This window comes from Lichenostomus cassidix, chromosome 3 (genome assembly GCF_008360975.1).
Source record: "Lichenostomus cassidix isolate B80296 chromosome 3, HeHo_3.0, whole genome shotgun sequence".
NCBI classification, from domain to species: Eukaryota; Metazoa; Chordata; class Aves; order Passeriformes; family Meliphagidae; genus Lichenostomus; species Lichenostomus cassidix.
This window is the reverse complement of record NC_139483.1, coordinates 17,357,217-17,371,012: the sequence shown is the minus strand read 5'-3', so window position 1 is coordinate 17,371,012 and position 13,796 is coordinate 17,357,217. Positions and strand designations below refer to the sequence as shown.

The 13,796-nt window shown below is 40.8% G+C and overlaps 1 protein-coding gene across 1 annotated transcript; it reads right to left on the bottom strand.

Moving 5' to 3' along the window:
• Window positions 1–144: 144 nt before the first annotated feature.
• On the bottom strand, window positions 145–11,564 carry TAF1A (TATA-box binding protein associated factor, RNA polymerase I subunit A). The gene is made up of 10 exons (XM_085054735.1): window positions 11,319–11,564; window positions 9,659–9,828; window positions 8,696–8,809; window positions 7,505–7,703; window positions 6,655–6,785; window positions 5,635–5,793; window positions 4,485–4,551; window positions 2,887–3,007; window positions 1,650–1,810; window positions 145–483 (listed from the first exon to the last, which is right to left on the bottom strand). Exons 1-10 carry the CDS (start codon window positions 11,455–11,457, stop codon window positions 341–343), a joined length of 1,404 nt encoding a protein of 467 aa, XP_084910861.1. The 5' UTR covers window positions 11,458–11,564; the 3' UTR covers window positions 145–340.
• Between the last annotated feature and the right edge of the window lie 2,232 nt (window positions 11,565–13,796).

Sequence of the window (13,796 nt, the reverse complement as noted above, 5' to 3'; positions counted from 1 at the left end):
GCATGACTGCAAAAAAAAGTCTCTTCCAGGAGGAAGAGAAGTTCTCAGTATTTCTGTGCCTCTCCTCTTTCAAGATGTATTTCAAATCAACACTGTTTGCACTTCACACAAATATGAGAGTTACATTACAGAAATTCTTCAACATTATTAGTTGATTTATATTCATTTTATTATAAAAAAAAATACAAACCACAGCATTTTTACATAAATACACTAAAAAAAAAAAAAAGTCTAATACTGAGTCAATAGGGTGTGCCTAGAAGTTCTGGAGCAGCACCAACACAGAAGTCAGTTTACAAAGAGGAAAAAGTACACCAAGAACCTTAAGGACACTTTCTAATCAAGGTTGAACAGAGGAATCTGGAAGACCAGATATTCTCAGGTAGACAGGATTGTGCCTGTTCACAAACTTCTTCAGCATCCGAAACCTTTTCAGCTGAGCTTTGCAGCCTTGGTGTGATACATGTTTAAAGTACTTGCAGTCTAAGGAAAGAAAAAGAAACAGCACTAAGTTATACCATGACACAAACAAAACCAAAATGCTTTCATTGTTTAAATAATATGCAAATATCTAAGAAATTTTTCAGTAATTAAAGGTATTAAAATCCAAGACATGCACATTAGAGACGTAACTGCAGCATTCAACCATCTATACTAATTTAACACAGAAAACATTTTCCATGTATATAAATGTATGTTATCCTGCAAAATATTTCTCTTTGATTTCTGTTCTGCAAATAGATCAGAAAAAAAAATCATGAGTATGAAGAAGCATTGATATCATACATTTAACTTATTATGCTGGATAAGGAAAATAGAAGCTCACATTGACCCCAACAAGCACTGAAACTTCATTCAAGAAAATTAGAACTGGAATGATTTTATTAGCCATCTGGAAATAAAAGCTGGGAGATATCTAATCCTACTAAAAGGAAAAAAAAGAATTCCAAACAGCTTGCAATATGAGAAATTGTTATATGCAGTGCAGAAGATAAAGTTATAGAAAAGCTGACAATGAACAAGTTTTCTATCTACCTAAAGTCCAAACCAGTGTCTGAGCCATTGTCTCCATACCATATTCCCATTCTCAGTTTAGCAGCTGATTCTTGGCCTGATCCTCCACTTGGTTTTGGCAGCATTTCAAATAATGCTACTAAAGAGGTAATGATCTTCACCTTCTTACCAAACTGCTGATGGTTTTCATTCAAGACCCTCCCTCCTGCTTCCTGCATTACAACATCCCCATGGTCCTTAGTGACCAGCTGATCCCCAGTATTTGTTGAGACACTGCCTAGGCTGGCATCCAGCAAGCAAACTCCCTGCAGTCCTCACAGTATTCCCTCAGTGTTGTGCAGTTTTGAAGTTATGGTTTGAAGGTCAAACAAGACAAATAGTATTATGGCTGCTCAACAAGGCCAGATAAAACTGAATTTTAAAGCAGGATGAGACGAGTTATGCAAAATATGCCTCACTCTAAAATATCAAACCAATTTATCACCTTTCATGTTCAGCTCCAAAGACAAGAATCTTTTCTAGAAGAAAGAAACTGCATTTCTTCCAGGCAGCAGATCAGCTGCATTCCATGTCCTTAGGACTACAACTAGACATTATTTCTGTTCTATGTAGTGAAAAGAAAAAAGCATTTATACCCTTTCCCAGTAGGATTCCAGCCACCAGAGCTTTTTCATATGAAAGGCTTTTATTTTCCTGCCAATTCCTTTTTGCCAAGTAACGGCTAAAATGGAAGGCTGGCCACCAGTCCTTCCTGGAGTCCCACTCTTGCTTGATCCAGTCAAGATGCTTCTCAGAGCTGGAAAAAAAGTTAAACAAGTTACAGAAAAGGTTAAATTGTGATGGAAAGATTATTAGGAGACAGTAAATGTTATAATCAAGCTTGCTACAAGTCTCCTAAATTGCCAACATAGACACACTGACTTTATACCAAAACTAAAACACTAATATAAACGCTTCTATATAAAACTAATCATGTTTTTGAATCCCTGGCAACACTTGTGAAGCTGGAGGTGAACTCTAGCAGTCTTACTTAGCCTTGGCTATAACACAGCTCATGGTGTGAAATGAAGCAAGCCTTTGACTTGTGTGCCAGTTTGTCAATAGTAACATGGAAGTTTCTCCAAGTTTGTCAACAAATGAGTGGTATGAAGGGGTTGGTTTATCCTTAGGACATGTTTGTGTTACTCCAGGCATACTCAAAGACTAACTTATCCCAAACAGCTATTACTGTTATGCAATAGCAGCCTTAAACCAAGCATTTCAGAAACACAAACTCCTTCCAGTCCCTCAAGGGAACCTACAAGAAAGCTGGAGAGGGAGTTTTTAAAAGGGCAGGTAGAGAGAGGACAAGGAGGAACGGCATTAAACTGACAAAGGACAGGTTTAGATTAGATACTGGGAAGAAATTCTTCACTCTGATGGTGAGGCCCTGGGTCTGTTTTGCCCATGATGGTGTTTGGTGAGTTGTCTCTCCCTGTCCTCTCAACCCATGAAGCCTTTGTTATATTTTCTCTCCCCATCCAGTTTCAGAGGGGAGTGACAGATCAGCTTTGGTGGGTGCCTGGCATCCAGCTAGGGTCAGCCCACTACACTAGTCCAGTGGGAGGTGTCCCTGCCCACAGCAGGGGGAGTGGAACAAGACAGTCTTCAAGGTCACTTCCAACCCAAACTCTTCTAGGCTTCTATAAAATAACAGGGAAGTGAAACTCCCAAACAATGACCAAAATGCTGAGTATATTTCAAGAAACTCTGAAGTTGTGCATGAAAGGCAAAACTGAAGGTAGAGTTAGAATACAGAGGGTGAATTTGTCAATTGCCCAAAGGTGGAGACTTGACACATTTATTTCAGCACATTGCATCAGAGCTACTTACATTACAATTCGTTTCACCTGTCTTGCCAAACAGCTCCATGCTTTTGCATTTTCTTTCCAGCCAGCATAATCCAAGGCTGCAAAAATAACTTCTAGGCCCAGTCGACGTTTTTTCCTTTTCTCTGGAAAAAGATGAGGCTGATTAATGAATTACACAGATCAGGATGAACTCATTAGTAAGGCAAAAGTGAAATACAGTTCTCCATCCTGCCTCCCCAATGCTGCTACTGTCCCTATAACTGAGGGTGCCCCCAATGCCTTCTGCTGCTTCCAAGAGATAAAGTTAAGGAATACTTCCTGGCTCGAGAGGACAACTCACACCAGAATCACTCTGTCCCTAGTCAAACACTGCTGACTCAAGAGGCCCACACAGGACCACCCATTTATCTCACACTGCTGTGCTTACAATAGTTGCTGTTTCCAATGCTCACTAATCAGTGCTCTTCCCATGGGAAGGGAACAGGGCCTTTGGAACATTTCAAATTTAAAAAAAAAAAAATCACACCTGAGACTGAAATTACTAAAGCAGACATTTCACATCATTAGTTATGTATCACCAGAATTCTTAAAACACTTGACTTATGACAGCAGGTAAACAAAGGAAAAGTGACATTTTTTGGTATAAATTTCTTTCAAAACTCAGATTGTTCTGATTAGTTATGAAAAGTTGGCAAATGTGTCACACATGAACAGAAGAAGGGAGGTTTCACACAAAAGGTCTATTTTTCCCCCTCCCAAAGAAGAATCATAGAATGGTTTGAGTTGGAGAAGACTTTAAAGATCATCAAGTCCTAACTCCATGGGCAGGGACTCCTTTCCACTAGACCAGCTTGCTCAAAACCCCATCCAACCTGGCCTTGAACACTTCCAAGGATGGAGCATCCACAGCTTCTCTGGGCAACCTGTGCCAGGGCCTCACCACCCTGACAGTCAAGAATTTCTTCCCAAAATCTCTTCTAAACCTCCCCCTGTCAGTTTAAAGCCATTAACCCTCATCATATCAGAAGAGAGAACAATTTTTATTCATGGACATTCACCAATTGGTTGACCTGCTGGGACATTCCAAGCCACAAGAACACAGACAGCTTGGAATCCAATTGATCAGCATGGGAAAAAAAACAGTCTTCAAACTGGAAGACTTTTCTACCAGCTTGAAGATAATGCTCCCTTGAAGAGAAGGAAAACTGTGTTGTTTGATCAATAACAATAAATTAAAGAATACCCAAGTCCTCTAGCAACAAAAGAATAAATAAAACAGAGATCCCAAATATAGAATTAAGATCCTGGAATTCAGCGTAGAGTGCCTAAAAGAAAAAATTAAGTTATTTTTGAGATCCTGCTTGTGCCTTACAGGTTTGCTTTGACCAGCCTTTAAAATAAGAAAGGCATTTGTTCACACAAGTTTGTAAATGACTGCTCATACATTCAACTAAGAGGTTATGGTAATTGGAAAGTTGTAATTTGGGTTGGGTTTTGGGATTATTTCTTAAATAACAAAACTACTTTAAAAAGCAAAAAAAAGCAAAAAAAGGCTATAGGATAATCTAGAGTAATTTTCTGAAATTAGTATAAATGAAAAGAACAAAGGTAAAGACTTACTTGATTTTTGAAGCATAGTATTAAAATTGATCATTAGCTCATGAGAAGGAACAATATCATGCAAGATCTGAAAAATAATAGACAAAACTCAGATAGGTTATTTTAATATGAAAGCTTTTGAAGACTTCTATGTGACCAAGAAAAGCACAGGCTTCAGAGCTCTGGGTGCTTTTAGTTCAGAAAATTAAGCTATCTGGTACTTTGGTGCCTCGGTATCTCTAGGTCCATTTTTCCCATCTGTGACACCATGGATTAAATACCTTGATGGCTGCTGACAACCACTGCATGTGGCACATACAACCTTCTGAAGGAGCAGTCTAAATTCATATCCAGTGTCCCTTTTTTTGAAGGCAACATCATTTTCTCCCTAGGACAGTTCTAGCTCCCCTGTCCACTGCTCTGTGCATTGGATCAGTTTCTGGACTTATCAAACCACTTCTGTGATTTATCTCTGTCTTGTAAGAGACTCATGTCTGAAGCCACTGCTAAAATGCACTGAGGAGAATTTCATACAAACCTGCTACAGTTTCAAAGTCTAAATTTTACAAAGCTGTTTTAAAGCAGCACACACCTGCACTAACAAAAGCACATTAGTGCCATCAAGTGGCAAAAGACACTGCAAAACATGGTTTGCAAGCAGTACCAAGATCAGCTTCAGAGGGGGCAAGGAAAGCAGGAATTTAAAAGTTTAACCCAGCAAGGTCTTGTCTGCCAACAACCAGCAGACATTAACTTTTATTTTAGCTTTAATGCACAGCTCACTGAAAACAAGCAAATAAACTAATTGCTATACAGGATCAATATGTGAAAAGGCAGACATTTGATAATTTGTACTGTATTGTAAAGATCAAACTGCAAGAGCAATCAATACATGCTACATACAAGACTGCTGATACTGACTCCTGGAACCACGTAAATATGTTTTCTGAGCTTGCTTACTGACTCTAAGTGATATGATGTACCATTGTAAAGCAAAACAAGAACCGGAATTCAAGAACAGTAAAGGATTCTGCTGCCTCTCACTAGCCTCCCTCTAACCCTCTACTTCCCACGAAGAATACAATAGGATAGATAATACAGAGTTCAACCAAGCTGTCAGACCACCAGGCAACAAGAATGATACAGACTGTATATCCTAAGGGATACACACCTTCAGTGCAGATATGAGGGATTTCTTTGATTCCCCTTGCCTCTTGAGGAACTGATAGAGGTAGACATGAGCATTGGGGTTAGCAGGAAACTTGGAGTTGTAGGCATATTCATTTAACACTTGGCGGGCTTCATTGTGGTCTCCATAGAACTCCAACAACTGGAAGTTAAATCTCATTAGTTTGTCAGATAGAGGCAATCAAATTTACCACTAATTTTAGACTGCCACAGAGCCATCCAATAGCACAGTCTGTACCTAAGACTGCACTGTATTAGATAATGCTAATACCTGCCTATCTTCATTTTGCTGGCTATTCTCATCACAGAGACACAAAATTCACAGAGTGATGCTACTCTGGGAGAAAATGCCTTAACACTTACTTAATTGTCAAAGAATTACCAGCACTTGTTCACTAGAAAGAGATGCTGAAGGAGCCTTCTTTGTCATTAAAGACAGAACTTGGCAGATGCCAGCACCAAGGAAAATTCCCTAAGATGTGCTAAGAGAAATCAGAGCTTATCAGCATTTACAAAAAGCAAAAATCTTTAAAAACTCTTTAAAATTATTACTTCTTAATTACAAATCCTAAGCAGATATTTAAAAAACCCAAACCAAAACACAGAGGGCCTGCTTGTTTGGGATCTCTAACATTCAGTGTATCCAGAAAAAAACACTGCTCTGCCAAAAATCAGGGAAACTGTTTTTCAGCAAATTAAACTAAAGCAGCTATGCTCCAATTTCTGCAGCACAAAGCAAACAAAACATGTAAGCTGTTTGTCTGTTTCTTTTTCTTGACAATGCACAGATAAAAGTTCATTTTGTACTCTGTGCAGGCTCTGCAGCTCTACCAGGGGTACACTGTGCTCTATATCAAAGCCAGAGACACTCACATACAAATATGTTGCTTTTGAAATACTTGGTTTTCACTCACACACACAGAAAATAAGCTGCATATAGGCATCTTAATGAAAATTAGACAGGGAAACACAAAAGGAAGCCATCTGTAAAACATGCCCTTACATCCACATAGCATTTCACAAAGACATCCCAGACTCCAGGTATTTTAATGATCTCCTTCAAGTTCACTGCTGCCTTCCGAAAGTACCCGTGCATTTCCTGCTCAACAGCCAAGTCTGAAAATCCATCCTCACCTATCAAAACACAAAAGAAGGTCACAAAGTTATTAACTCTGCCAAGCAAAGGGATCTTGAAGTGCTGTACCTAAGGGATGATCACATTTTGCAAACCAAGGACTCCTGTCAAACGGCTTTTAAGAAAAGAGTCCTCAGTACTGAAACAAGAAATTTTCACTGCTCCTCATTCCAATTTATAATCAAACAATTTCAACTCATGGAGCACAATGAGTAGGGCTGCAAGGCGAGATGCTACCAGCATAAGGTCCATAATCCAAATTCAACACTTGGTTTTCACAGAAACAAGTAGAGATCCAGTGTAACTGATAACACACAGCCAGCAGGTATATATAGAACCAGCTGAGACACACACAGCAACTTACACATCTGTAAGGAAACTGAAATTCAAACACAAGTGTTGAGGGCTCTGCTATAACTCAAAATTCCAGCAGCAATCAAGCACTTGCACACCTAAATAAGCCACTGCTTTAAAGGAGTATATTCCTTTGATCTTTATTTTAGGTGATGCTGGCTGGGCATGGGGAGAAAGAGTTTCAGCATTGTATTTCAGGGCACTTCAGAAAGTGCTGTTTTGGCACCACCATCACACAATACAGAATTCTGTACCAGCCACACCATCAAATACTGCAGTCTAGTAAGGGAAAAGGTGTCATTGCAAACCATGGTGTCTGCACAAGCAACTTGAAGTCTACAGCTCAATTCAAAAAAACACTTACCATGCTCTAACAGGATGTTCTTCTGCTTAGACCAGCTATAGTAGTCCAAGAGTCCCCTGTAAGCCTGAATCAGTTTCATTTCTTTATCCTGAATGGCTGTTTGTTCTCCAAACCTCCAGCTTTCTGCCAGGGACAGGTTCTGGTAAGCCTCATCTATTTGTCCATTACAGAGGAGATGAAAGACATGCTCCAGGCAGACCTGCAACCCAAACATCGACCACAGCGTTTCACACTCAAATGGAGAGATTCTCAGCAACACAGCAAAGTTCTACTCACATGTGCAGAGAAAGAGGAGACTTACTGTCATGCATAAAAATATTGCAAGCCCATTTAGTGAAATATTTTAATTATTTGAGTTGTCTCAAAAATCTGCTTGTTTTTAACAAGTGCTGTACCTATTTCAGAAGATCTAGAAATGACCTGAGGAAACCCAACTGGACTGCATTTGCTGATTTTTCCTTTGGCTACCCAACTGCAGAGCACCTGAAGGAGAAATGTCACTATCATCCTACCATGTTAATTAAGCACTGGATAAAAGCCTAATCCTTCAGTTAGCTCCAGTAAACTCTTGTATGGAACTTCTTTTGAAGACCTTTAATAACAGAACAAAAGACAGAAGCACCATCCCAAGTAAGAAACAGCCAAGGAAGCCAAAACAGTATAGGTTTGAATGAGCCACCACAGGAAAAAAACCCCTACAACTGGGTGACACAGGTGTCAACAGCATACTGTTTTATAATCAGATTAGCTACTCAAAACGTGAGATAGTAACCAGACAAAATTTAAGTATAAATGCTTAGTTAGGAGCACAGTGATCAAATTAAAGACTGGAAATAAACCTTGGCAGGTAACTACCTGTATTAACATGTCATTGGGACATGCATGAAAATGAATTTGACTGTTTCAAATTAAAATTAAAAGCTTAATTAAAAAATGAATTAAAAAAGCAAATTAAAGGGCGTAAGCACTTCTAAAGACTGAGAACATGCATCTGTGATCAAATATACAGACTAAACGAGATAAGGTTAGGTACAACATAACCTTAAAGTACACGCAATTGGTAAGTCAAAGGTTGGGGGGGTTGACATTAATATCAGTGATATGTTTCAAAAGCGATATTCAGAAACTAATATTCAAGTAAGTGTTCAGGCAAATGTGAAAAATCATCAAGACTGCTTTAAGTACACTCACCTTCAAGTACCTTTTTACTCCTAAAGTTTTCATCTGTTCCATGAAATAATTGAACTCTTTCATGCTGCTATGGGAATGGTGCCACAAAATTTCTGTTCCTATTCTCCAAATCATCTATTAACAGGGAGAAAGAACATCAAAACCAACCTTAGTACAAAGATGGCAACAATCACCATGTATACTGTGTTACCAAACTTATAGTTACTATAGCACATGAAAAATGTACATTTGAATTGCAAATAAAAAAATACTATGAAATATTATCTGCTGCTATAGTAACCTACCTACTCATCTAGCAGGACTTTTAGTGTCATTCACTGGGTGGTTCAGAATTGCTCATTATAAATGCAGCACTCCAGAAATGTTTATGAAAACTGCACGCCGGAAGGTTCCTCTCCACTTCACTGAAAAATTATGCTCTCCTTTGATAAAACCCCACTAAGACACAAGGTATGCATAATTCTTTGAACTTAATAGCAAAGATTATTTCCAATTAGATGTAGCTCCCCATCTACATGCACTTGTTTTCAAGGTCTGCAACCTAGCCATGTTTAAGTACTCCATTTATTTAAAGGCTCTGATCCTTTTCCTTCCACCTGCTTCCCTCTCAACACCTGCAAGGAGTTTTGCGACTACTGGAAGAGCTGGCAACGACCTAAATAAGCCACTAACTTTCAAACAGGTTCTGACTGATGGCATGCCAGAACCAAACACATTTACTGCTTTTCCATTTTAGAAGACTACTTTGACTTTCTATAGATACACTGCTGATGGACTGAACTTTTACCAAGCCAAGTTTTCAAGTTTTCAACTGTTGTGTCAAGGATATATTTAAAAAAAAAAAAAAAAAAATCAAACCTTTGATTAGCTAGTTAAGACCGATGTTGGTCCTGAAGTATATAGATGCTGCTTGGAAGTATTTTATCAATTGCAAAAGAACCCAGACAAGGAACATGAGCTTACCTCTGAGGGACCAATGTGTTCTCTGGAATAGTCCTTCTCTAGTGACTCAACATAGCAGCTCAGGAACTCTGCAGCCCTTTTCCACTGCTTTTGTAGCAAGGCATCCTGAATGTAACTTAAACATGCTTCTTTGCTCTTCTTGAAGTTTAATTTGTGTTCATTGGAAGATGCTAAATAAATAAACAAAAAAAATAAAAACAAGTGAGCCCACAGCTGTCACAGCCCTTATTCAGATGGCAACATGCCCTCCATTTCAGTGTCTTTCTCATATAATATTTCTTGGACACTGCAGAAAGTGATTTTAAGCTCTGTGGTTTTGAAGATAAGCACACCTGTTAGTCCATAGGGAAGCAAGACTACGGAAAAAGCTGGAAATATGATATGAAATGGCATTTTCCACAAGCAGCACACAGCTGTGCTTGAAATTCTCATTCACTTGAAACAGTGAATAGCCAATTACTTCACACTACTGCCCTACTAGAATCAGGGAGCCATAGTGCTTTGATAATTTCACAGTACATTTTGTCACATTTTGGAGACCACTCTCTTCACTTACTAGTCATCATTGAAGTTTGTGACCCCACAGTGCTGCAGATTTGCATACACACAAACAAATGAGCCATTCCTGTATGAAAGGCTAAGCAATTCCCACAAATATAAACGCAGAGAATTATTCTCTTCTGAGTACAAGACTAGAAAGAAGCCACTTAGCCTTTTTACATCAATAGTGGTTCAACTTATATTGAAACCAGCACAAAACTGAAACTTCATTTCCATGAAGTCTGTTTAAAGCTCACAGCTGTATGACCCTACAATAGTGCTCATCCATAAAGAGCCTTCTAGAAGGCACATGAAGAGCTCACCAAGACATCCTCCACCTGGATACTGCAGGCAAAGGAAAAATTCCAACAATGGCTAAATTAGGTAATCACAGAATTGTTACAGTTGCAAGGGACCTCTGGAGATCATCCAGTCCAACCCCCTGCCAAGGCAGGGTCACCTGGAGCAGGTGACACAGAAACATGTCCAGGTGGGGTTTGAATGTCTCCAGAGAGGGACACTCCACAATCTCCCTGGGCAGCCTGTGCTAGTGCCCTGCCACCCTCAGTGTGAGGAAGGTCTACCTCACACTGAGGTGAAACTCTTGTGCTTTACTTTATGGCCATTGTGCCACTGAAAAGTCTGGCACCATCCCCTGGGCACCCACCTGTGAGATATTTGTATGCATTAATGAGATTCCCTCCCAATGTTTTCCCGACTAAACAGGTCCGGCTCCCTCAGCCTCTCCTCATAAGAGATGCTGCAGTCCCCAAATCATCCCTGGTGCCCTCGCTGGACTCTTTCCAGGGGCTCCATGTCTCTCTAATGCTGAGGAGCCCAGAACTGGGCGCAGCACTCCAGATGTGCCTCACCAGGACAGAATGGAGGGGGAGGATCACCTCCTCCGACCTGCTGCCAAAGCTCTTCCCGCTGATGCCATCGGCCTTCCTGCCCCAAAGGGCACACTGCCGGCTCATACAATAACTACGCTTATTTTTGAACGTCCTTCCCGGCGCTAGGAGACAACCTGGCGAATGGAAGCTGAAACTTTATGCCACCATTCCCAAAGCAGCAGGAAGGAGCTCACGAAGAGCACTCCCACTCGCGGCTCCGCCCTTACCCGGCAGCGGCGACAGGAAGGGCAGGTGCAGGGGCGGCTGCAGGGCTGCCTGAGCGGCGGGGCTCCTCCTCCTCCTCCTCTTCCCTACCACCGCCGCCACCGGCGCCTCCTCATCCTCCTCCTCCAGGAAGCTGTCCATGGCGCCGCGGGCAGCCGGGCTCCGAGCTCCCCTTGCACTGCGGGGGCTCAGCCGGGCAGCTGCCCCACCGTCCCCTCAGGCCGGCGCTTCCCGGCAGGAAGCGGAGGAGATCCCGGCAGGCGCCGCGCCCCGAGCAACGCCGGGCGGGACCGGCCGCTGCGCGTGCGCCGTGAGGGGAGAGAGAGCGCCGCGCTTCCCCGTGTCCCTCTGCTCCCTCTGTGGCAGTGGGGAGAGGAGGGGTGCCGGCCAGGGCTGAAGGGAGGGTGGCTGCCTGTGTGCAGCGCTCTGGGAGAGAACTGTTTCTTTCTCGATGTGGACTAATGCACTGGGTACTCTAAAAGTGAGTTAGTAAGGTCCTCTTGTCACCCTTCCGCATTAGCTGTATTGCTGCTTTTCTGTTCCTTTGTAACACATAATGTTCTGCAGAAGGAAAGGACACCGGATCAAAATCCTGTGCATCGCAGAGCAATAGTGTTGCCTGTACTCCTGCAGAGTGCATGGATTCTGGGAATCCCTCTGCCTCAGCCACAGCCTATGGTTTGTACAAATTTCTGCTGGGGCTTGTGTCTTTAAACCACTTTCGGCAATGAGTTTGCCCTGGACTGTTATGTGTGTAAAGTCCAGTTTTACGAGTAAGATTTCACAGAGTTTTTTTTAAGAAGTGCCCTGGCGTGGGAGGGTGAGTAAATAATAACATGGCTCAGATTAAAGGTTCGTGTGATGCACTGTCCTGTTTCAGCAGTGATCAGTAACAAGTGTCAGGGGAATAGTGCAAGGCAGAACAGTTGCTTGCGGTATCTAAACACTTAACCTCAGTATCATACCTTCATAGGACATTTAATAATTCTATGTGGGGAGAACAGAAGTCTCCCTTTTCATTTATTTATTTATTTGCTATTTATTCTTCCAATATATGACCAGCATTTCAGTTCATAAGTATTTTTTGTTATTAATGGATAATTAACTGACTTGACTGATGACAATAAACTGTTACATAGCACCACATCTTTAACAGTGCCATCTTCTTTGACTCCTTTATGATTTGTACCTTGTACGAGTACCTCATTGATTACTGGTGTTCCCCAAGTTTGAAGTCACTTCCTACAACACTTCTGATCTTCTGTTAGCTCAGTACTCTAATTTCAGAATCCAGTTTACCCCACTTTATTTGCAGAAGTTCTCATGTTTGCATAGAAGGACGTTTACTTTTGGCTTGTTATTTTTATTTTCCTATGTCAGACATAAGTGAGTGTTTCCTGATCCTTAGGTAAACTTAGCCAACTGATCTTGTTAATGGGTATCAGCTACTTTAGTAGATATTTTAGTGCAGAAGAGATAGGAGAGCTGCTTTCTAAGAGTAGATCTCTCATGTACAGCAGAACTTCACTCATAGATTAATACATGTTTCCAAGATTGGGGTTGAAGACTGGAAGGAAATTTTGCCTGAGAGACCTAAATAGAACTAAGTGAAATATTTTTTGTCACACACTGAAGAAAGCTGGGTATGGTAATAAGTGGGTACATTGTTACTCTGCAATACTTGAAATTGTAAGAAATGCTGGACCATTGCAGTGGTAAATTTATGTATATTTATCAACTGCAAGCTACTTGTTATTGCACAATAAAGGCAGTGATTTATACAAGAAGTATGTGATCTTGTTTTTTTCACATCTCCCTTTCTTGCCCTTGTCTTTACAACCACAGACACTATTACCTTTTATTTTGGTCTTTTAGTAAAGATAAGCCTGATAATTTTTCCTGATGGGAAGTAACCAAACAGCTCCTTCTTCATAAGAGATTTGATTTAATAATCTGGGCATTACACAACAGGAAATATTAATGTTGAGGGAAGAATGCTTATCTTTCACTTGTGCAGTTATCATAAAATGTGACTTGAATGTATTTACTTGCATATTGCAAATTATGACAAACTTCCAGATTTTCTGAGTTAGGCTTTCTTGGAGCTTTTTATCTGCCAATATCAGCGATGGCAAATAGGTATCACTTCATTTTTTAGGATGTGAAACACAAAAATATCAACAAAGTGGCAGGAGAGCTACAGCCACAATACTGCAAGTGGGCCTGAAGAACATATGTGGGCACTGGGTGAATGAATAATTGCATTCCTGTCGCACGTGGATGCTCAGGATGGACAGCACTGTAAGAAATGCCAGGGTATCCACGGTATGCTGTGCAAAGAGGTTGTTCCTACCTTGACTCTTTTTCATAGTGGGATTAAAACATTAAACTGCTCTAGGTGGGGGTTGAAAATGAAACACATATTTTTCAGAGATCATACAGCAATAACTAAGCCTGGATCTCAGGCCTTGTACAATGAG